This window comes from Stylophora pistillata, chromosome 10 (assembly GCF_964205215.1).
Source record: "Stylophora pistillata chromosome 10, jaStyPist1.2, whole genome shotgun sequence".
NCBI classification, from domain to species: Eukaryota; Metazoa; Cnidaria; class Anthozoa; order Scleractinia; family Pocilloporidae; genus Stylophora; species Stylophora pistillata.
The window spans coordinates 24,218,520-24,244,445 of NC_142528.1; the positions used below are offsets into that span (position 1 = coordinate 24,218,520).

The window sequence follows — 25,926 nt, forward strand, 5'->3', positions numbered from 1 at the left end:
ACGTCCTCAATGTAATGGAAGTTGTGCAAGATGTCACGCCGGTTTCCACATAAAGTTCCGCCAAATTCATTCCACTCGGGGAAACCGAAAAACGCTACCGTCATAACTCGGCCTGCCCATGTTGAAGATAACAAAATAAATACACACTGGTGGTAGAATGAAAGTCAATACACGACGTAAAAGGAAAATAATTTATTTTCATTGATGAGATTATGTACATTGTTAACACAGCGCATACTCCAATGCATTAAAGAAGTCCACGCTGACACAAACGAAAGGAAAGTGGAGTGCTAGCGTGAAAGCGGACTGTACAATAATTTACTGTTCAAGTATACAAATATTTCTTTGAAAATCTAACTTTCCTTTGGCAGCCATGAAGGACGAAATCCTAGCATTTTTGGATTACAAATTAATGCCTGTGCTCTTGTGATCTGATAGGTTCTTCCGCGATTAGTGCTAAAAATCGTTTCAATGCTTAAACATTGAGCAAAGCCAGCATTCTCTTTCCGCACCATTTTTGTTTTCCAATACCTCTCCTCCTTCCGTTGCAATTGCCCCATTGGACCACAAGAGAAACTGCAAAACGGAGGGTACTCTTTTCCTAGCGTCGGGACCAAAAGAAGTATTTTGAAAAGCTTGCCGCCTACAATCTTGCAGCAAAAGCAACTGGGAATAGTTAATATCAACCACTTAGACTCGACAACCCGGATGAACTGCGACGCCTGAAACAAAACAAAACAAAACAAAAATAAAACCGCATTAATCATGACTATCATCGAGTCCATTGTTGTGACTACCACATAACAACAAGATGCGTTTTAGGTCGGGTGATGGTCGATAAGAGTTTCTTGAGGAACTCTGTAATATGCAAATGAGTGCAAGGAGGATGAAATATTCAATACTTTTTTTTAATAGAAAATGCAAGTGACAAGCTCACGATTGCTTTTAATTCTAAATCTGATTGATCGAAAAAGCGGCGCGAGTTTTCGACCAATCACAGAGCATTGTGTGGGAGGCGCGGTGGCCTCATGGTTAGTGCGCTCGACTCCGGATCGAGTGGTCCAGGTTCGACTGGTTGGGACATTGTGTTGTGTTCTTAGGAAAGACACGTTACTCTCACAGTGCCTCTATTCACCCCAGGTTTTTAATGTTGGGGGGTGACCTTGCGATGGACTGGCATCCCATCCAGGAGGGAGTAGAAATACTCCCAATTGCTTCATGCTACGGAAACCGGAGTTAACGGCCGGCCTGATGGGCCACTTGGCTCATAAACAGACTTAACCTATTTAACAGAGCACTGTAAAGAAAAACCTAAACACTACCAGATCACTATTGACACTCTACTGAAATACTCCATAAGAAAAACCCTCGTGACTCTTGAAGTTTTTTTTTTCTCCACGTTCATTCAGAAACTTAAAAGTTTTAACTCCACTATGATCACGTGGTGGAGTTTAACCTCGGCAAAAATTAAAGAATTGCTAAAAAGAAAAAGTCTTACCCAAACTGGCGCATGTGTAGATGTCCTCGGTTGGTGCCATACACCAAACCATTCCCAACCAGAGGGTGGAAGAACGCTGCATTTACACTCACATGACTCCGTTGATCAGGGTTACAGTCATGCGTAATACTGACAACGGGCTGTTTAAGAAATTACGAAAAAGTAATTAACAAACCGTAAGCATCAGTGGCCATTTGAAAGTCTTTAATTTTCTTTCTTCATCGACAATCGTGGTAAAACAGTATAATCTTTTGTAACTTTGCCAAAGAGAAATATTGTATAATACCTTTACTGCGTCTGATGGACTTTCTTTGCCAGTCAGCCGAAAAATCTGTGCCACAACCTGAAATATTTTTGTTAAAAATAATAATAATAATAATAATAATAATAATAATAATAATAATAATAATAATAATAAAAAATCAAACTTCATCCTCTAAAAGCTGGGAATTTTCTGTCACTTTGATCTACTGTGCCTTAACCCTTTACACCATAGCATCAGTATGCATATTCTCCATACTGATCTCAATACATTTCCTTGGGTGCTGACAAGGAGAATTTGTTAACCAATCAAGATCATCGTTTGTTGGTGATCATTTCCTTTATTTTTGTGACCTAGATGTGTGATTTAGGAGTGATAAAGTATGGAGAAATTAGCTTATCACTCTTTGAGGTAGATAGTTTTGAATCCCATCTTTTCACATGTACAGTTAATCCTCGATTGTATCTCGTCTCTCTCAAAGATCAAATTCTGCTGATGATGCTGCTGCTACTGTCAACACGAAAAACCACTTTGCTGTTACTTTACGTTCGAACGTAAAAATTCATCCTCTCGATTAGACCATAAATTTTCATATTTTTGGCTTCTTTTGAGCAACTTCTTCATTAACGCTGCGAATAACACTGACTGCCTGGTAACAAATTAGGGATGCGCAATTCCACTAAGCTTGCATTAGAATAACAAAACACAACGGTCAAACGTCTGCGCATGTGCAAGCGTTGTAATGACTTCTACGGGTGGCGTGCCTTGAGGCTTTCAATGCCAAGTTGTCTCACAAAAGTTACAAACAACCACACAAGCCAGTAAGTCACGGTGTTTTGGAAGCGTATTACTTTTCTGATAAAGTTCAAAACAGAATGGTAAATCAACAGGGTACCCATAAGCTCTATGTTCGATAAGGCTGGAGTTTTCCTAGTCCCTATAGATTCCTATCATGGTTCGTACACTTTTTCAGGCCAAAGATTCAAGGACTTTTCAAGGACTTTCCAGGACCCTACTTAGAAATTTCAGGGACATTTTGTAATGACAATTTTACCTCAAAACCAAGAAAAATGTTTCTGTTAACATCTATGTTTTGGGTTTACCGATGGTGCAAAACAAAAGGAGATATTTTTCGATGTTGTTCAATAAAAAATCAAGGACTTTCAAGGACCCAAAACGAAATTCAAGTACTTTCGAGGCCTTGAAATCGGCCTCCTGAAATTCAAGGGTTTTCAAGACGCGTACGAACCCTATCCTATGAACGTTTCGATTTTCTTTCGCTTATTTTGCGAGACAGCGACTGTTTCTTATATTTTACTCAGAAATGTCGCGCGGGCGCCCAAAATTTGACCCCTCGAGCATGCCCTACGTTTGACCGCTGTGTCGAATGACACACTTAACGTGACAAATGACTAACCTGTCTGGACGTGAGATGCCAGTGAAGTCGCCTAGCTGCTAAGCCGACCATAATGTAACGATTTAGCGGAGACAGACTTATGGAGATAGCGTTCGGCCCTGAAATACACCGTGACAAAACCAGGAATCAGCCAATGGCACTAAAGAAAAGACACCCTACGTGCATTGCACCGTTTTTCATACCTCTAGTGCGTGGAAGGTGAGTACAAAAGTGAAAATTCTATTTCGACATTGATATCCCACGGGTTCCCCCGTTTTTCCTGCAAGAACACTTCCCCCTCCCCCTCCTTTCCGCCCGTTTTCTGTTCCTGAACTCTAACACGGCTTTAAATGTAGAGCAAACTAATTCACGCTATGAAAAAATGTCCTCACCGAATTCCTTTGCGAATAGGCACTGTCCTAGAGTAGCTTTCTCAAGAGAATAAACCGCCACTACACCATCATCAGGGAAGCCCTGGGCACTAGGCACGAAGGTGGCCAGTAGTTTTCCATCACTTGATATGTCGCAGCTCGCGTCGTTGTGAATCTTACAACTGGAGGCAATCACGTGACTTTCACCTGGAAATAATGTTCCATTAGCTTCTGTGTGCTATTTGCAAATCATTTACAGCTGTGAGAAATGGGTATTAGTACCTTATCATCACTTAGAGGCTCTGATAAGTTTGAGTATTCTCATTACCTGTTTGCTGGATAATGTATGGATATTAGAAGGAGAAGTTACTTGTTAATCACTTCTGGGAGTTAAAGAGTTCACGGATGCGTAAACAGAGAAGGATACTCACTGTTTTTCAAATCAGGTAACTCCACTTGAGAAAAATTCCACCACTGTAAGCGATGTGTGGTGTTTATTATATTACTCGCCACGGCTCCTTCACCGCAACCTGCGAATGCCCCAGCAATGGCTCTATTTATAGCAGTCCTCAGTGCAAACTGGGGCCCTCCGTTAGTCACATCAGCGACCACCACCGCAGTATGTACGTGCCTAAACGTTCGCGCTGTTGCCGTAGCGACAGCAGTCCCAGACCCCTGGCTACCACCTAGTGTAGCAAAACTTGAGCTATGGTTGGAACCGTGCGAGAGATAACTACTTCGAGATGAGCTGGGACCGACATTGATAACGCGGCCTACGCCGACGACTCGATCGTCTGGCTGGTCAGCGGGGGCGGAAGTGAAATATTGAGAGTCAAAAGGTACGGATTGTTGCATGGTCGGAAGTTCTACATCGGGTGTATCAGAATACACATCTGTGTCCCCCGCAGTCACACTCATGCTCACCCCCCCTGGGCTGTCGTCGCTCGAATCAGACTCAAAGCTAACTGAGTTTCCAGTCGCTTCGTTCTCTAAAACAGCCGAATCATTGTCATCACTAGTTACGTTAAAATTCCAAGTGTTGTTGTCGCGGGCTCGAAATACGGCGAATGCTCCTCTGTAATCTTGGTTTTCGTTATCATTTTGATTTATTACCGAGCTTGAAATTGTCTCAGTTTCCCTCGTTACAGGCACAGAGTTTGAGTAAAGCATGCTTTCAGAAGAATTTGATGTACCGCTAGATGCTTCAGGAATGGCGTTGAGACCCGTAGACGGGGAAGAAGTAGAAGTAGACGATGAGGTAGAAGAATTTGACGCGGAAGGACGTAAAACGTAAGAAGCGAATGGATTGCCGGCCATTCGCGAGTTGCCAGCTGATTGAAGAAGACGGTTAACTACGGAAGAACGACTGCAAAGAAAAACAAAAATAAGCAGAAAAGTGAGTGGCTCTAAAATGAAGCGGTCAATAGTCTGCGCATATGCGAACGTTGAGGCGGCAAAGTCATCAAACTCTGAGGCTGTCACAGCCAAGTTGTATCACTGAAGGTAAACACAAACACAAAAGCTAGAGGGTCACGGTGTTTTAAAAACGTGTAATTTTTTTGATAAACCTCACAATAGAATGGTATGACTGTAAATAATTGAACTTTGCATTTCCTATTTTTGTCTCCTACAGATTTCTACGAACTTTTTCATTTTTTTTTCTTAACTTTGCATGACAACGGTTGTTTCTTATCTTTTCCTGTAATCTCTTTCGCGGAAATTAGCGCGCAGCTTCCAATGACTGATCCCCTAAGCAAATTTTACATGCTTTGTTTAGCTCTAAGAAGATGCAAACTAACGATAAGCTGTTTTGAGACACTCAAAATGGTTAAAAAAAAAAAGATTGCAATGAAATTTCTTCAGCAATAATTTAACTAATTCTAAAACATTCTCACCTAGTTGGAATTGTTCCAGAGTTACTAGCCTGTAGGACAAAAAAATGATCGAAAAAAAAAATGTTAAGCCGTTACTCAGTCAAGACACACAATTGCCATCATGGTGAAAAAAAAATTCTTTATTCTGTCAAACAAACCTCAAACCAAGGTGGAACAAATAGCGACACCTAAACTTTCCGCCGCGTAGCCAGATGAAGACTGGGACTGTATCAGTCAAAACGTCGCGATCAAAACACAATTGATTAGCGTGACCCTTACATCATGAGGCAAACCTTTACAACGTAATATCAGTATGTATATTCTCCATACTGTTCACTATAGATTTTCTAAGGTGCTGACAAGGAGAATTTGTTTAACAATCAAGAGGTGATCATTTCCTTTATTCTCGTGATCTTACTTTTAGATTCAAGGGTGAAATTTAAAGAGAAACTAGATGCCAGTCACTCTTAGATCAAAAGTTGAAGAGAAGGCCGCAAATTAGGTGAGCAAGAACTGTTTCCAAGCAAGAATAAGGTCACACCAAGATTCTGCTGAATGCCTGTTCAGTTGATGATCACAAATCATGTCGAAACGTATTAAGGATATGAGTGACACCCTAGTATTTGTTCTGGACACATTTTTACATCACCTGGGACCCTAACCTAAAGATATACTCTACACAGTAGTCAACAGCTTGCCATTCAAATTTTAAAAAAAAAGCTTTTTTTCCCTTAATTCAGAAAATGTAATGATTTACTTACTGGTTGGGGTATATTTGTAACTGCAGTAAGAATATGGTCTCCAAGAGGTGAAAATTCCACCAATCTGAAAAAATTTAGCCAATTAATACTCTACTGTAATTATTCTAAAGTCCTTAGTATGAGCCATGAAATTAATTTCTTTCCCAGCTTCCAATCATTGGATACCACCTACAGCGCACATGGGATTTTTTAAAACATTCCACTTTCTGTATGGGTGACCCCAATGTTTCCTTCTTCATGTACTAAAAATTTATAATCTTCAAGGCTGTGCTCTAAGAAAAATTGAACGGAGCCCAGGGCTCAGAAACTGTGAAATCCAGAGTGCCCAGCAAATGCTTTTTATTAAAAAAACTAAGATTCCTGAGTTGCCTATAAGCAAAAGTAAGACACCATGGGCCACTGGGTGCTGCAAGACCACAGGCCTGGCTCCGGTTGTTGAAAGGGCGGACAGCGCTACCCAACGGATAAATCACTATCCAGCAGATAAGTGTTACCAAAATATACTGCGCCATCCACCGGATAGGGATTTATCCACTGGATAGCGTTATCAATCCTTCGAACAACCAGGGCCTGATCTTTCTCCCACCATTTTTCTATCCCCGCTTGACATTGACTTGGCTGATCTTACAGTAATAGTAACCAAATAATAATAACAATAATAATAATAATAATAATAATAAATAATAATAATAATAAATAATAATAATAAGTAATAGTAACCAGAACAATTGTCACTGTCAAAAACTAGTACATGGCCAACTTGTATGAGTTTGCAGAGGTTTAACCCTTTCTCTCCAAAGATTTCATTAATAATTCTCCTTAATGTCTGCTATACAAGTCTTATGATGTTAAGTTTGGAGAATTTGGTATTGGATCAACTAAAATCCTAATTGATTATTTGTCTTTATATTTCTCATCACTGGTCTGCTTGATATTGTATTGTAAGGAGAAATTCTGTCTTGGTCACTCGTGAGAGTCAAAGCGTTAAATCACTATGTCAATAAAGGGTCGACAACTGTATAACAGGTGACTGTGCCCCAAAGGATACATGGCAAAACCCAAATATTTGAGCCCTCTTGCAAGCAAAACAGATGACACTATGAAGTGTTGTAGGTGCCAGTACATTGCCGCTAACCAGCTTTTGATGTAGCTTGAGGAGTAAATCATCAAATTACAACACAACTGGCACGCATTCCAAATCCTTCGCATACATAGACCTCTTACTTGTTACATGCTCCACATCATTTTTTTTTCCACTTCTTCATTAAAACCCTAGACATTCTATTTTGGTACAGCAAACACAAGGAATTGAATTTGTTCTTTCAAACTGAGATTCAACAACATGAAAAAAATTTAGGTTCCATCATACCTGACTTTTTCTTCAGCTGAAGCAGTCTGTACACAAGCAAATGGCTCAGGTTGATCCCAGCTCCACAAGAGAAGCTTGTTGCTGGTTGCGATCAGCAACACATGGTCCATAGGGTGGAAAGCAAGCGAGGCAATAACAGCTCTGTCAGGAGGTGTGTACACTTCACTATCTCCAGTCTTAACAGAAATATATTAACATGGTTGAATAATGATTTAACATTGAAGGGAATAGTCACATAACTCACTCACAAAAAAGGATCATTAACCCTTTTCACCCAAACATCAGTATGCATATTCTCCATACTGTTCTCAATACATTTCCTAAGGTGCTGACAAGGAGAATTTGTTTAACAATCAGGGCCCAGTTGTTCGAAGACCAATTAGTGCTAACCCAGGGTTAAATTTTAGTCCAGGTTTCTATATTTCTCTGTTCAAAAGCCGTTTTAATATAATTTTCCCAATTCTTCTTGGAGCATTCAATCACCAAATTGTTAACGAATGGAATTAAAGTGAGTTTAATTTTAAAGCTTTCAGATCTGCAATTAAATTTCACACTAACCCTGGGTTATCTTAAACCACCTTTGAACAACCCAGCCCAGAGCTTTTTCAGTTGGTGATCATTTCCTGTATTCTTATAACCTTCATGTTATAACCTTCATGGCTGATATTGTAAGGAGAAATTAGGTGACTACTGTAATTTCCGGCCGTTTACCCACACGGCCGATTACCCGCACTGGCCGATTATTGCATGCAGTGAAAAAAAAAGTCAACAGATTACCCATACTGGTGGATAACCCGCAACTTAAAAGGAAATTTGTACAACTATGCTCTAGAACTCACAACATTGCATAATTGACAGAATGCGAATTCATGGCCACATTTTGTGCGATGTTGATTTGTTGATTTCTCAAAAAAATCAATATCTCCAGTTCTACTGGGCCTAACAAGTCCCTTAAAACGGGACAATTCTCTTCAGCTGAAGCTAGTGCTAACTGGAAATTTTTTACAGATACGCTAGTTATCCCCAGTTTATTTTTGTCACCATCAAGGTTTTGTTTATGCGTGTGCCAATAGTAATTTGTTTGTCACGCAACTAGTTGCGCGCGAAATAAATCGAGTCAGCATCATGTTTTCGTGCCGCTTTGTGGCACTCTTAATACAATAAAATTCATCTGAGAGGTAGAAACACAGGTAGGTGAGAATTTTCTTCAATTCAACTGCCAGTACATTTCAAAACTGTCACATAATGTGCACCTCCCTATTACCCACAGTGGTGCATGTTTAAGGCAAAATCAACAGATTACCAGCAGGCAAACGGCCGGAAATTACAGTAACAGTGATAGTCACTCTTTAGGGTCAAATGGGGAAGGAAAAAAAGGATGTTCGTATATATTTTTCTTCCTGTAATTGCCTCGGTGCAAGTTTACACTGAGCGATGTTATCCCTTAAAACTCCCATGAGTGACCAAGACACGAAAAAAATATCAATTAGAGGATTATTAGTTGATCTAATATTAAATTCTCTGAACTTACATCATATAAATTGTATAGCAGACAGTAGGGAGAATTACTAAAGAGATCATGGGAGCAAAAGGGTCAAGTCAAAACTTTTCAAAGCACCAACATTTTGTGTTACATAATCATGATGTTTTACATAGTTACTCTCTTTGGGTTGCACCTCCAGCTTTTAAAATCTATTTAAACTGAGATGCATTTTGTTTCCACACACAGCATACCCCCAAAATAAATTTAAAGGAGGCAACTGCATTGACAAGAATTTTAAGAGTATGTAGAAATTGAGCACCAAAATGACAAGCATCTAAGAGTGTACACAAAATTCTCCCCTCCCACCTCCCCTCATTCTTCTTTCCCACAATAATACATACCTTTCTCTCTCACCCTTCTTTCCCACAATAATACAGACTCCTCAACAAGTAACAGACTCTCCAGAGTAATTTTTCCAAGGAAACTACATGATTTCAGATCAACTGCAGTTTGGTCTGTAGGTACTGACATTTTACACACACTATCCACCATAAATTATTATCCCCCCCTATACTTCCCCTGTTATAAACTCAACACAAATGTTACTCCACCTTTAAATTCCAAACTCTGACTTCTCCTCCAAGACAACCTGAAGCCAACAGCTCATTGGATGACGGGTGGAACGCAATGCACCAGGGTGTGCGAGGATGACCTCTGAGAGTATTCATGCATTTAAATGTCTTACAGTCCACTATACGCACAGTGTGATCTCCATGGGAAGATGCCATTTTGGTCCTATAATACAATCATTACCAGCACAAATTAAAATGTTAACTTACACTGGAAAGTACAAAATGCAGTGGATTGACGGTTACTGTGTTGAACTCAGATAAAAAGGTGTGGACAGGGGCATAAGTATAATCCCCCCCCACCCCCCACCTCCTTGAACATCAGTTTGCAGGTTCTTAATGTTTCCTATTGCACCTACTGGGAGAATTAACTTAATGATCAAGAGCTTCTTGACCTCATGCTAAGGACTTTCTTTATTCTCATAGCTGTAAGGTTTAATAACATACAAAAGAGAAATGAAATGCTGGGGGACAAACCACGAAGGAAAATCTTCTCGTCCAAGAGAGTTATATGTAGTTGTAACTGAATGGAACCAAGATAAACCCCAACATCTCTGCAAGTCAATCTCCCATGCAGACAGGGCTTAATGAGAGAATGGGGACTTATGAACAACCTCTATCTTCATGCAACTTTTCTACTGCTTGTTCATGACTGTAGTACAGTGTATTTGTTTGTTTGTTGTTTTGTACCCAAACAACATGAAATAGTTAACAACTATTCACTGAAGTGGAGGTGGTTAGTGGTGGATATATACCAAGCCGCGAAGCGGCAAGGTAAATATCCACTGCTAACCATCAACACTGAGGTGAATAGTTGTTTTTGTATATACTAAAACAGTGAGATAATATGCACCACCAAAAATTGATTTTAATTCATACATTCTAGCAACAATTCCAACATTTTCACGCGCGTGGTTACGTAAGATTAATTTGCATTTGTAAACAAAACCTTTCTCCTTGGTTTTTATCAATAAACTCCGGGTTAAAAACTTAAACCATTACCTTTAAACACAGCCAAACCAAATTTAGTCGCTTTCTTTGTGTTTTCAGAGACTGGTTTGTCGTTAATTTGAGTGATTTTTTTGCTTGTCACGGATGCAAACCGGAATGCCATTTTTTTCCTGAGTTGCTTGGAGGTAAATAGCGAAGGATATTCGGAGTTTGACTAGCCAATCAGAACACGCCTTCAATGCTATCCACTGTTTTAATATATACTAATTAATGTTATGCGGTGCTTTCAACAAGATTTGAAATAGGCGGCAACCTCAGTACAGCACCCACCAGAGAGCGACTTGAGTGTGACTTGAGCACAGTGAAATACACCCAGTGACTCACAACAGAATACCCACCAGATACCAGGTCTTATTGAAAGCCCTGGTTACAAAATGCACATAGAAATCACGTTTTAGACTAAAAAGTTTATTGCAATGGAAATTAAGGGGGAGGGGGGGGGGGGTGGAAACACAGGGAGGCTGTTCAATCAAGCAGAGTCATTTCATTTTTCCTTCCCTTGGACCCCAGGGTTCATACTCTTTTTCAGAAACATATTTCAAGGATTTTTCCAGGACTTTCCCAGGACTCAGATTGATTCTACCAGGACTCCAAATTTCTCCCTAAACCCTTTCATTGTCAGGATTTCAGGATTTAAATAGAATAAGAAAGATGGTGAGTTATGAGCTCGGTAAAGAAATAGAAAATGCAGGACACATGTAATATATGGGTCTTGCTTACTATGGAGTCTCAGTGGCTCAGTGACAGAGCATCGCACTATGGAATCTGAAGGTCTTAGGTTTGATTCCTCCTGGGGACTCACAATTTTTTCTTTCTCTCTCCCTCGCGAAGAGACAAAAAAAGCATCTTTCCCTATTTCTTCACCAAGCTCAAACCTCACCATCTTTCTTATTCAGAGAGGATAACAACAATGATAATGCTAAGAACTGAAAATAAAACTTACTTGTCAGGGCTGAAGCAGACAAGAAAGGTTGACCTTGGTGATCCTGGTAGCTCACATTCCTGTAAAAAAAAAAAAAAAATACATGTAGTAAACTTTGTCAATTATCAAACATATCCTAGCAAAATTTAAATCTGTTCAGCAAATGCTCTCCTTTTTTCCGATTATTCAATTTCATAACTTAAATGTACTCTTTTTTTTCTTAGGTTAGATCATTCTTTGAAATCTCAAAAGGCACTCAGTGTCAGAACTTTATATAATTATATAGATGCCTCAAAATGGCTGAAAACAAAAAATTTGAGGATTTCTAGAGTGTTGTCTTTCTCATTTAAAAACCAAGTTACTTCCCTTTAACTCCCATGTTTTTGACCAAGACAGAATTTCTCCTCACAATAACAATAATTATAACATCAAGTGATGAGAATTAAGGAAAATATAAATCAGGGGATAGTGTAATTAATCCAATGACAAATTCTCCAAACTAACATCATAAGAATTGCATGGCAGACAGCAAGGAGAATTACAAATGAGACCTTGAGCGTAAAAGGGTTAAGAACGATCAAGGTGATGTTCTGCCATATACAGTGGAACCTCGATGCAACGATCAATGATATAACGATATTCCTGGTACAATGATAAATACGCTAAGTCCCAGCAGAAGTTACAGTAAAATGTATGGGACAGAACCCCGTCTTGACATAACGATAACTCGATACAACGATCCAATTCCACTGCTCCCTTGGCATATCATTATATCACGGTTCCACTGTAGTGAGATTTTGGAATGCTAAGCTTTCGATTTTAATACTTCACCTCCCTGGGGAGGGAGATGTTGTGGGGGCATACTGCACCCTAGAAAATTGTGAAAAATTGAAGTGTATGTGTAGCTAAGACGTGTATTCCTCTGTTCTGTGCATGTGTGAAGAGTGTCTGTGTTACTGTGCAATAGAATTTCCTCTGTTGGTGGGTGTTCAAAGCAGGCACAAAGGGAACAGGGAGTAGATCATATTAAGAATAATAATTAATTTCATACATGTAGGAACTTAACTAAAGAATTAGTTTGATATTTCAAAATCAACAGTTTAATCAGAAACCTTAAATGCATGAGAAATGATAGTTTTAGGCCGAGAGAGTAAGACTGAATTTGTCTGAGTCTCGTGCTCACTTCATGAGACTTGAAAGCTCCGACTTTTGGACTTTCATACATGCAGGTTCCAGTGGATGTTTAGCATTCTAAATTAACTATTAGTTCTATTCCAAACTGTAATTACATTGTACCAATACTGCTCTTGCTGTCATTATGAATCACATTAGTAGATGTGCGAAAATAAATGCAATATACTGGCACTTCAAATGTACTATATACACTGTTAGCTGATCCTTTATTCTTTAAAAAGGAACAAATATCAAAGGCAGCTTTTTTTATTTGTGACACTTCACACTTCATTTGAACTCATATTTATTCATGTACATGTAGACATTGATCAATTTCACAAGCAGATGGCACTATGACACCTTAACAGCACCTTCAATTGCACTCAGACAAACTGGCGACAATACCTTGAATTATGAAACAGAAACAATGTAGCATTTATTTTGCCTCACTACCTATTTCTGTCTCATTAGGATGGCATTATTTTAATTACATGAAAACTATGTATTTTCACACAAGAACACAGGGAAAATATACTTTGGCAATGCAATACTAGCCAAACCTTTTCTTTACAAAGGGATTTAATGAGTTTATGTGAATGTGGGCAAATTTCCTCTTGCTGTTCAATAACATCACCTGAAAGGAAGTCGGTTTAAGCATAATTTGAACATATGCCAGATTTTCACTTGTCAAGTAGTGTAAATTATTACATAAAAGTTAATCCCTTTGTTTTCTGATTCTTGACAAGAAGCCAAACTGCCCACATGATTACCCAATCATTTCTCTTCAATCACTTTAAATCTCATTAAAATCAATTTGACATAATTTGGAACAGGAAAGTTAAAGAAATTGATTTTTTCTTTCATGTACTGTAAGGTAAAAAACTCCTCAGAGCGGTTGAACATAACAAATTTATCCAAAAATAGCATAACAAAGTATTTTTAAATCCTAGCCCAGAGGAACATATTCTGATGAGTGAAGCACAACTAATGAGATTAAATTGACTATAACTTAACTCACATCAACACAATTTTGCATCTTAATTAAAGATACCCCTGTAAAAACCTTTTATATGTATGTTGATACTAATTTTAGTCAATTTATCATGACCACAATAGAAATATATTGCAACTGGTAAATTCAAGGGAATTTGGGACATTAAATTATATTGAATGTGCACATTCTTAGACTAAAATACGCAAACCATGTATAGACGTAGCCATATAGTGTTATTTATATCGTTGGTAAAATTTATTCATCACGCCACCCAAAAAAAATTACCCCCTGTAGGAAGTTATAAAACATTCATGTCCCACCTTTGGTCGTATGACAAAGGTGGCTTTTTCCTTGCTGCTGATAAGTTTTAGCAAAATTTAGGAACAAAACCAAATGCTAAATTTAACTTGTCTGATTATGCATGTCACTGAGCTAAAACTATTGTTACGTCCAAAATAATGTGGATGATGGATTCCTTATTTTAGACATGGCTGCAGGTGGCAGATGAGAAATAAAAAGGGATTTACATTCTTTGTTTCACTGGCAACCAAAATAGAATGGTATGAAGCATGTTGTCTCGTTTTAATACTAAACAATGACAAGAGCTGGATATCATGCACAGAGAGGCCTTTTTTTAGGGTAGGAAAACATGAGAACTTGTGTCAAGTAGTTTAAGCTGAAAAAAAAAATCAAAATATTGTTTCTAGAGAAGTGTTTCTGTATTTTCTAGAACAAAACAGAACTATCCAAGGTGGATGAAGAATATATGAAATTGAAAGAATTTACATTGCGCAACAAGACTAGCTTACTTTCAAAATCTTCCTTTTGGTACAATATCATTATATGTACATTTTGTACCTTCAAGGTAGTTTCACAGGTTCTAAGGTGGTCTGAGAATATACAACCACCTGAAGGGATTTAACTGAAAACACTAAGTGTCTTTCATAGCAAGTTTTTGAACATTGGTCTCTCTGTCAGAGAATTATATTTACTACAAAAGTCAGATAACTCCTAGAAATATGAACAGAAATTGGTCAAAAATCAATGATTTGAGACAAGTCCCTAATTTCTGAGTGCTCAGATTAGTGGAATGCATTCACACTCTCTCACAGCTTCAACTTGGCATGTGAAAAAACGAAAATTTTGATTTGCAAATGTTAAGTTTGTATTTAAATCTTCAGACTCATTATTAAGGTAAGCAGAGCTACTCCAAGAATTGACTTTTATCAATATATTGTTCTTTGGGTTAAATATTCCAGTTTAGTTTCCCGAAATTAAAATAAAAAATCAAATAAATACACTTGTCTGACATACACATGGATATCTCAAAGTCTAACTAAGCAAGGAATGTAAAATTTTTAGTTTGAAATCAAACTTTTGGAGCTTAGCAGTCAAACCGGTTTAACTAGTTTGGATAGGAAGTCAAGACAACAGGACACTGCTATAAATCATATTAAATCTATATCATCCAAAGTTCTTGAGATAACAATATTTTTAATTGAATCATTCTGGTGTAAAAGCAATCAAAATGACAAAATATCATGTGCTTTTCATGAAAAATTAATTTCAAGACTAGTACAGACTTACAATGAAAAAAATTATAATGGAGAGTCTGTCATGTGAAATATGCATGCTATTCATCTCTTATAGTATATCTTTTGTTCATGTGTAAGTCACCTTTAATTTTATCAATACAAAAAAATACTGTAGGATTATTTTAATGATAGCCTGCTTGTTGATGTAAGAAACTGGTCTTGTGCCAAAGATAGAAAGTCCATATTGTGTATTCAGTATATTCCAAGTAAAATGTTACATTGCACATAGGTTCCCAAACACTTATTTGAAATTTCACCTCGAAAATCTAAGCAAGATTAGGACAATTGTACTTGCAATACTTCCTCACATGTTATTTCCCTTATCAAATGTAAACAGAACTATCCAGAAGACTTTGTAGCCAAAATTAATTTTCAAACCTGACTTTGTTACTTCAAATGTTTTCATTAGTGCATGTTGCATCTTTTTAAGGGGAGATAAAATAAAAACCAATAAATAAAAAAAAAAAAGAAACACAAATCATGGTAAAGAGATCACTGGTTGGATGTGAGCTTCACATAATTATACTGTAACTCTAAGAATTTCACTCTTGGTTTATCTTTAATTCATGTTTAGCAAAAATGATTGAAAGCCAAGTTTAATGTCACAAAAAGAATTATCACCTATGATTATATTTGGGTTAAACACAAGATGTCCAAGTTCAAGGCCATTGCCACTGCCAATGTCAAAGGAAAAATTATCTGAAAAACATATCAATTTGGAAGACATATCCAGCAATATCATTGAACATTAATTTTATTAATTTATTAATTTAAGCATTTTTTTTCCATTATTGTCTGGGCTTCGTCTTTCAATCGAATGGTTTTCAGTTTTAATTGAGAAGCTATCTCATGATTTATCTGTGTACAACAAATAAAACTCAAAATACGAGAAAAACAGCTTCAAAAAATTGTGCAAGTTTCGTCCGTGTTCATGTTTTGTAGTGAATCACGCCACATGCTAACAAGTTTAATACTAGTAAATATAATTTCCTGTCTTATCAAGGGTGTATGAATGGTTGCTTTGACAAAAACGAGCAAGGTCAACCACACCTTGATTCAGGAAACAATATCTGGGCAACAAAGTTTCATTTAAAATTATGGTTAAAATGAGACCGCTTTTGATTGATGCGAATACCTTTAAACACAATCGACGCCTATAAAACCGGAAGTACATCGGGGTTGGTCGCCTCAACGCGAAGGTCAAGACAAATCTACTTGTGTTTTCGAGAGCTTCATGGGAATTTCCACCAACCACGTTACAAATCGGAAGATTCAGAATACTGAATGACAGATGAATAGTCTTTCGACAAAACAAAGACCAAACTACTATTGTTTTTTTCTGTCTTTTTTGTCAAGGTCACTACGTAATGAGTTCCCTACGTAATAAGTGCACGAATAAAAAAAAATCAAGTTTCAGTACAAGTCTGCTCTGTCTTCGAAAGTATAGAGATCATGAAAGATACCCACTTACTAGCGTGTGGGAAATATATTTAAATAAAAGACTGTTGTCCATATGGGAACAAAAAACAAAGCAGATTTTGACCATGAACTTAGGGCGATAGGAAAGACTAATGGCACGTCAATATGAACTTGACATTGAAAAAACACAGGCGATTGCGAGGTAAACAATGGCCCCGGGTTAGGAAGTTTAAATGAAAAGTAGACATATCGTCGAGTAGGAAACTAAACTGAAGGAAACATATGCTTTCTTTGACACCCACTTCATGGCGTGAAACGAAGATAGCAAACCGGATGAAGTTTGTCTTATTGCATGCAGGTGAGGCACACAAATGTCGTCATTGTGTGGGAAATCGACGAAAAACCCAAGAAAATTTAGTAAAATTACGGTTTATGATAAAAATATACAGAAAAACCCCTTCCCTCGATCGAAATAAACTGATATTACGATTTATCTTAAAGCGATTAATTTTAGTTCAAAAAGGTCACACAATCCTCAAGGAAACTTGAAAATCCGCATGAAAACAACAACAGTAACACCAGTCTACAAACATTGACCGGTGAAATGACAAGAACTAAATGGTACGTACCTTCGTTTGATTACAGGACATCACAGAGGCATCTTCGGCGTACGATGTTAACAAATTGTGGTCGTGAGTTCCTCGACAGTTCGTTTCCCGATCGATCAAAGCAGTTAAGACATTGGCTTTTCCTGTTCTCCGCATGGTTCACGAGATTTCACAATCGATCGTCACCCGTACCACGAGAACGATTGCTTTCCCTTCTGTTTCTACTGATCGAATTTGAAACCGATGAACGAAACTTGCTTCGTTTCTTAGTGTTCAACAAACACCGCTAAAAAATTCTTTCAGAAAACAAACAGGACGCCACAATTCACCTCCCACGTAAAAACCAAGTCCTTGAATGGACTCGGCGAAATATGCCGGTGGTATGTGAGAAATGTTCATCGAGAACAATTCTCCGTGAAATTTGCCTTTGCCAGGCATAACTGCATACTGTCTGATCGTTGTGAATCGAGATCAGAATAGATTTTTTAGCCGATTTGCTTCTGTAAAACAAATGAGGTTTCCCGCCAACACAAACGTATACCTCACTGTCAAAGGGAAATGTTAACGTGACGTTGCATGTCAGTATCCTTTATATTTTTCTTCGTGAACTATGAACTGCTGACTGTGCAGTTTATGTGGCCAGCGGTTAGAATGAGGCATGCGTTGTGGAAAACACAACGTGGCCTTCTGGTCAAAGTCATAAATGAACTATTGTAAAGAGAGGTAGCAAAACTTAAAGAAAAACCTTGGAAAATGTTACCGATTACAGATTATCAAAGTAGGAACCCCTTCTTCATTAAATGGTTTATTTCGGTTTTGTTTCTTTAATTTTTTTTCCATTTGAATTTTGATTCTTAGAAATCGGCATCGGTGTGACAGGTTTTGGAGTATTTTTTCTCTTTCTGGGAGTTTTGTTCTTTTTCGACAAAGGTCTCTTAGCTATTGGAAATGTAAGTATCTTATACGTTCATGCTTAGATTTTTCGAGTATCGTGAAAATTCGAGAGCCTAGATCTCTTACATTGTATTTCTAACAGTGATTAACTTGTTCATAATGAAAATTGGCCCTTGTCATTTGTAGTATTACGGACAAACGTCTGTGGATATAGTTCAACAGTTCAGAATGTAATCTTAATAGATAATTTTCAATTACTTTTAATCTAATTGCCAGGTGCCCATTCATTGATCAGGAATTCATTGGTGTGAAACCATAGACACACATAAATAGCTAGACCAGATAAATTTCTCTGTAGCTGATAAGCGTTTGCCCTTTTAACCCTTTACAACGTAACATCAGCGTGCATATTCTCCATACCGTTCTCTGTACATTTCCTAAGGTGCTGAGAAGGGGAATTTATGGTAAGATTTCCATATAACCCTATACTTCATTATGCATGCAATTCTTGGAAAAAAGAAAACAGAGGCAAAACAACAGATTGTCTTTGGGACTAGTACTTCAGCATTGTTTTTGATTGGTATGGGGTTATACGGAAATCTTTCCAAATTTGTTGAACAGGCAAGAACTCTTTTAGTTGGTGATCATTTCCTTTATTCTCATAACCCTAATGTGTGATTCATGGTTGATATTGTGTAGAGATATTAGATGCTAAGACACTCTAATGGGATCAGAGAGCTCGAGTGAAGGGCTCGACACTGGTAGCCAACTAGCCACAGACTAGAAGAAATTCAGTTTTGGCCAGTGGTTTTCAATTTCCACCAGCCAGTTTGGCTAGTAAACAAACTGAAATTGTTGTAACATTTAAGTTGTCACTAGCCACTTTGCTAGTAAGGTGAAAAGCTAGTGTTTAGCCCTGATACTCAGTATTGCTGTTCCAGTTTAATTTTTTTTTTCTTGTTATTTTCTATCACAGATATTATTCATTTCTGGATTAGCATTGGTAATTGGATTAGAGAGAACTTTTAGATTTTTCTTTCAAAAACACAAGCTCAAGGGAAGCTCTTGTTTTCTTGGTGGAGTGTTAGTTGTTCTTATTGGTTGGCCTCTTATAGGAATGATTATAGAAATATATGGATTTGTCCTTTTGTTTAGGTAAGTTGAGGTTTAATTATTTAAGAATGTCTGTATTGAATTAGTGAGAGGGCTGGTCGCAATTAACAAATGGTAAACACCACAGCGTACACTATTGAGTTATGGATGCACGCGGGAGGTTGCTAAGCACGAAAGAAGCGTAAGAGTCGCTCGAGGCGATAGCCGAGAGCGACTCTAGCTTCTTGAGTGCTTAGCAAACCTCCCAAGTGTATCCATAACTCAATAGTGTACGCTGTGGTGTTTACCATTTGTTTTATAACATAAAATTGATACATTGTAGCTAAAGAGTTCCCTTTTATTTAACAAATCTTACGCGACCAGAAAAAACAAGCGCGCGCGTAAAAATAGTCTTTGCATTTGCTCACGTCAGCAGCGTACACCCATGGGCAAATGGGGGACGCTAAATTGACCAATCAGAGCACGCGCTTTACTTTGGTTATGTTATAAAAATATTTGGGAGCAAGTCATCAGTACCAGGAGTACCAGTAAGCACAGTGAGGTCCAAAGCCAAATTTTTTCCAATCTGGCCTGACCAAACTTGGTCAATGAATTGACCAGACATTTAAGCAATATCACAACTGTAAACATTTGGTTTTCATGGTCACTTTTGATGCTCTGAAATTAAAGAATAAAAAAGACATGCAACCAAGTTGGTTTTTTGCAGATACATTGTGGTGTTAGATTTTGAAATGAAGCTCAAAACAGGGCATTACTCAAAAAAAATGATTTAGTTTTGTTTTGATGTTGTGATTTGTAAGCAATCACCTTTCTCAAGAATCCTTATTTTATCTCCCAGCTGGTATGTGTGCTATAATTGGTCAATTTAGGGGCCATGTTTCACTGTACAGCCAACTGAATTAAAAAATCTGATTGAAATGAAATTCTCCTCCTCCATCTAAAGCCAGAGATATGACAAACATCTCAGGAATCTTGTTTTCTAGGTCCATAACTTCAAATGTGGACCTCAAACTGGGTTAATAAGAAGTACACATTTACAGAGTAAAGTTCTATAGTATGAATTGCACAAGCTCGATTTCTATTCTTTCTTCTAGTTCAGTCTTAAATCTTCCTTAGGGGAAGGATTCTCTCCTTGGGGAGAAAATGCTGTGCCAGGCTCATTTCTTAAAATCAATAAGGGGTTTTTGATTTACTTGTAACTTGCCACAGACTTATATTTGAACCTGTCAGTTGAAATTTTTGTCAGAGGAAGAAAAGGATGGGAATGCCTGTTAAAATCTTTTGGTCTGATTATCACTGAAGTAATTTCTGTTGTTATTCTCAGTGGCTTCTTTCCAGTTGTTATTAACTTTTTAAGAAGAGTACCTGTCATTGGGAATATACTCAACCTCCCAGGAATTAGCATGGTGAGTGGGCTTTGCATTTTGCATATGATTTATTGTCCATGTCTTAATTCAGTCTGACTTATTATCCAACTACACTTCATAGAGTACAAATGAGGCCATAGATGAATACAAATGACGCCATAGACAAGTACAAATATCACACGGTGTTTGTACTCTAGAGTGCCAGCTAAACAGGTTTTCTCGCATCGTGCAAGCGAAGAGTTGAATTGTAGTTATGAAAAAAAATGGTGGACAATTTGAATCATATTTCTGACGACGAAGAGTCAGAATGATTGGCAAATGTACATCCAAGTTTATTAGATGAATCGAACGAAGAAAAACAGCTAGATGACCTGGAAATTTCTTCATTTCTTGAAGAAAATAGAAGCAGCAACACCACAATGTGCCAATTCTTTTCAGCTTCGCATACTTCTGTCACGCACTCCCCGTAAATAAATATCCACGAAATTCGCCCTCACTGAAATAACAGTTTGACGTGTTGGATAATAAATAACTTATTAGACATTTTGTTGTGTAGTATCGCTGAGTATTTTTACTTGTTATTTGTATTTGACTCGCCCTACGGGCTCATCAAAATACGGCACAACTCGTAAAAATACTCAGTGATACTACACAACAAAACGTCTACTAAGACATATTTGTTAACCAACTTCCTTTTTTCATAACATTAACCATTGAACTCCCATAAGTGACCAAGGCAGAATTTGTCCTCACAATGTTGATGCATACCGTAGCTAAGCAGACAAGTGATGAGAGTGAAGAAAAATATATACAAGGAGATTATCAGTTGATCCAGTAGCAAATTCTCCAAACTAACATCATAACACTTGTATGGCAGACAGTAAGGGGATTTATTACATCACTCACAGTGCCCGTGGGCAGATGAAGCAAATCCTGTGTTCTGATTGGCTAACTAAGTGGGCAAGATGGGCCCATCTTGCCCACTAGGGATTGCCCGCATTGATTCCACACATGGAAAAAATTGAATTAGATCTACATTCATAATTCTTGGACAATTTCAGTGATGGATAAGCAAAAAGTGGCAGAAGATAGTCAAAACAAAGAAAACAGAAATGACCTTTGTGAGTTTGTTGTGCTACAATCACAGTTGGCTTTCTTTCTTGGCTCTCGAAGCAAAAGAGTCATTCTTAATTCTTAATAAAGCAAAATCTTTTTGCAATGTAATAAATCCTTTATTGATCAAGCTTGTTCGGTCAAGATGGCTGTATATTAGCCTCTTTCTTTTATTCACATTTTTATGGACCTCAACTTCATCTCAGTTCATAAAAATGCAAAAAAAAAGAATTTGGTCAATATCCAGCCACCTTGACTTCACACTTGGTTAATTAACAACTATTCACCAAGGTGGAGGTGGTTGGTGATGGATATTTATCGAGCCATGAAGCGGCGAGGTAAATATCCACTACTAACCACCGACACTGAGGTGAATAGTTGTTTTAGTATACTAAAACAGTGAGACAATATACACCACCGTAATTAATTTGAGTGATTTTTTCGCTTGTCGTGGAAGCAAACCGGGATGCCATTTTTTCCTAAGTTGCTCGAAGGTAAATAGCAAAGGATATTGGGAGTTTGACTAGCCAATCAGAGCGCACCTCTAACGCTATCCACTGTTTTAGTATATACTAATAATGGATATTTACTAGTGAGAACTTGGGAAGGAAAAGGTTAAGTCAAAGGGGAAAAAAAAGCTGCCAGAAAAATTATTAACCCACTAATTATTACTGCCTAACTAATCAGTATGCATATTCTCCATACTGTTCTCTATTCATTTCCTAGCATTTTGACAAGGAGAATTTTCTTATCAATCAAGAGTTTCTGTAGTTGTTGATCATTTTCATAATTCTCATAACCTTAATGTGTGATTCAGGGGTGATATTGTAAGGAGAAATTAGGGCTTCAAATTGGGCCTGTGTCAGGCACGTTTGCAAATAAAGATTTCACTTTTGTGACTAAAATCTCTCCATTGGTAGCAATTTTGCCACTGTTTTGAAGCCTAGCATATAAATAAATTATATTTAACAGCCTTGTGTCTTACTTGTTACTGGTTGCTGTAGTTTTATTTGAAAAATCCTGCAAAATTCAAGTTAAATGTTGCATGACTTTTATCATTGATTTCTTGCTGAGAAATGTATTGCGGTGCACTTTTTCAGAAACCACCTCATCAAACACTCATGAAATTTCTAGGAAATCTTCATTTCTAATTTCCGGTTCTGGTAGAAGTAGGTTACTTTGTGACTAAAATTTTCAAACTTGCGATTAAATTTTTAGGAATTACTTGCAAATTGCGATCAGAATTTTTTTTAATTTCAAGCCCTGAGAAATTAGATGCTAGTCACTCTTAGTCATCGCTTGTTGCAATTTGCAAAAGAAATGGTCCAGGTAGACTACTGTGGCCAATGACAGCAAAGAATTTTGTTAATCTTAGCCACTTTATTTATAAAAGATAGAATCATATCATGCATGATCCTCGCAGTAGACAACGCTATTTATGCAATAGCGAAAATCAGATCTGAAAAAATTCAGGCCTGTACGGGATTCGAACCACTGACCTCTGCAATACTAGTGCAGCGCTCTACCAATTGAGCTAACAAGCCAACTGGGAGCAGGCCGTTAAGTTGATTTATAATAAACCCGTGATGATAAATCAGATGCGATGAATATATGAAGTTCATATATTTTGAAGTTCATATATTTATAACCGCAGTTCAAAATATATGAACTTTATATATTCATCGCATCTGATTTATCATCACGGGTTTATTACGAATCAACTTAACGGCCTGCTCCCAGTTGGCTTGTTAGCTCAATTGGTAGAGCGCTGCACTAGTATCGCAGAGGTCAGTGGTTCAAATCCCGTACAGGCCTGATTTTTTTCAGGTCTGATTTTCGCTATTGCATAAATAGCGCTGTCTACTGTGAGGATCGTGCATCATACGTATCTATAACCGCAGTTCAAAATATATGAACTTCATATATTCATCGCAAAGATAGAATCAGGAAACTTTTTTTTTTCAATTGTTTGTTTCTTTTTGTTCCATTGAGGACTATATTCAGAGCTTATGGTAAATTAAATAGGAAAGAAAAATATGGAATTTTGAAGACGGTTCAATTAATAACAGCAATAATAATGCTTTATTTAAACTGAAAAAACCGATCAGTGAATTCAACATAAAAAACGCTGGTATAAGCCGGTGATCAGTGCAAAAAATGCCATTTAAAATACAATTCACCATCAATACAAGTTAAAGATCAAATTGAAAATTGCCAAAAACTATTTACATTGATAAAAAAACTTGTACACTACATTTGTGTTGTGCCTTATCTGATTCTAATAGAAGTTTAAAAGTTTTAATTTTAAAAATTCTCAGCATTTCACAAGCACGTAGTTCTTTGGGGAATTCATTCCATTCCTTTGCAGTGGCATACTCGAATGTTGACTGGCCCATAGCTGTTTTGTATTTTGGAAGATGGAGTTCCTTACTATCTCTGAGGGCTTTATGGCAAAGTTCTGATCTAAATGCAAAATATCCTTGAAATTGCCTGGGATAGTGATAATCATTTACAATTTTATACACTAGTTGGAGATGTAAATTATGGTGCCTGTTAGACAATGTCCTAAAATCATTCACCATTGAGATATGACTCTGCAAAAGGAAAACCTTTGCAAACTGAACTTTTGACTTTCATTTGGTGAATTTTTTTTGGAGACATGTAAATAGGAAAGATGTAAATTTTAAGAATAGTCTTTGAATAAGAATTCTTTGCCACTTTCTTGCTTGGATACAAAATTTATTGAGACGAATTCTCTACTCTTAGGCTTGTTTAAATTAGTCAGTTTTTGATTTTGTAGCTTGTTATACATTCATCTGTATTGAACAGTAGCTACATTTACAAATGTTTTAACACACACCAAGGCTGTGATCTAGGAGTGCCCAGTGGCCCCTGGCGCCTTGCTTTTGCTCTTGGGCAACTCAGGAAAAAGTTTGTGCTGGCCTAGATTTCACAGTTACAGAGCACTGGGCTCCATTCAATTTTCCTTAGAGCACAGCCTTGACGCATCTAAATTCAGTTAAAATGACATGTAATAGGATGAAATCACCACTTGAACAAATTATTCCTAACATTTTGTAATGTGATATTTTTACATTTTGATTCACAGATTGTTGATAGATTAGCAGGAGACGGAAGCAACTCAATGGTATAAATCACTGAGATCTGAATGTATCCAGGACATTTTCTGGCAGGAAAGTGCTGGGAGAAGGCCTTCTGCAATCAGAAGTGCTATATCAGGGGAAACGAGTTTTACACATGGTAGCAATCCAATTTGCACAGCTCTCCATCTATTCTGTTGTTCAGCTCCTCGTTATTTTGTATCATTGTAGGAGACAAAAACCAATTGAATAGTCTTTTCTCCTTTTTCATAAAAGACCATGTCATGACTCGGTGGAACTGTAACTTGCATTGTGAGTTCTTTTGAAGTTCAGTCCAATCTTGCAAAGAATCCTACAGTTTATTCCTAGCAGAACTGATTCATGCAGTCTTTACTCAGTTCATTCTTCGTAAGTATTACCATTCTGCTTGAAAATGAAGCATGCATTCATAACAGTTGTATCACCCAATTTTATCTTTTGTTCGAATTGTATTTTTCTATCCTTAAACTTTATTATGAACCCCAAAGTTAAAACCTCTCACTCCCACAATCACATAAGTTGATCTTCTTACTGTGAGTGTTTACCATATGATCCTTTAATATTAGTTCAAAGACTTTGGGTCAACGATCAAATTCTCCAATCGATATTTTAAATCTTTATTCCCATTACTTTTCTGCTTAATATTGTATTGATAGTGTAAAGAGAAATTCTGTCATGGTCAATCTTGGCAGTTAAAGGGTCAATATTGAAGGCATTTCAAAAAAGTACTGGTAAATGAAATTTCAAACAAGGATTGATTTGACTAGAAAAACATAAATTCTCCAGGTAACCATTCTGCTGGCAGGCATTCCTACATGCAAGGGTCTGTCTCAGGCTCGTTTACAGATATTTTTTAACTCTTGGAGAGTTAATTAAAATCCTTTGTTTCCAAGGTGTGAATTTGTTACTTATTCTGAAAGAACCTATGAGGGTA

General features: G+C 37.3%; 2 protein-coding genes across 2 annotated transcripts; one reads left to right on the top strand and one right to left on the bottom strand.

The window, feature by feature from the left end:
• Positions 1–177: 177 nt before the first annotated feature.
• Positions 178–17,937, bottom strand: LOC111321471 (activating molecule in BECN1-regulated autophagy protein 1A). The gene is made up of 12 exons (XM_022924363.2): positions 17,387–17,937; positions 11,598–11,656; positions 9,626–9,809; positions 7,532–7,707; positions 6,163–6,226; positions 5,423–5,451; positions 3,959–4,893; positions 3,549–3,734; positions 3,178–3,275; positions 1,785–1,841; positions 1,499–1,638; positions 178–722 (listed from the first exon to the last, which is right to left on the bottom strand). Exons 1-12 carry the CDS (start codon positions 17,519–17,521, stop codon positions 683–685), a joined length of 2,103 nt encoding a protein of 700 aa, XP_022780098.2. The 5' UTR covers positions 17,522–17,937; the 3' UTR covers positions 178–682.
• Positions 17,938–17,987: 50 nt separating this feature from the next.
• LOC111321405 (vesicle transport protein GOT1B) lies at positions 17,988–25,888 on the top strand. Its single transcript, XM_022924277.2, has 5 exons — positions 17,988–18,143; positions 18,224–18,315; positions 19,236–19,414; positions 20,697–20,778; positions 24,962–25,888. The coding sequence occupies exons 1-5, from the start codon at positions 18,119–18,121 to the stop codon at positions 25,004–25,006; spliced, it is 423 nt and encodes a 140-aa protein (XP_022780012.1). The 5' UTR covers positions 17,988–18,118; the 3' UTR covers positions 25,007–25,888.
• The last annotated feature ends 38 nt before the right edge of the window (positions 25,889–25,926 follow it).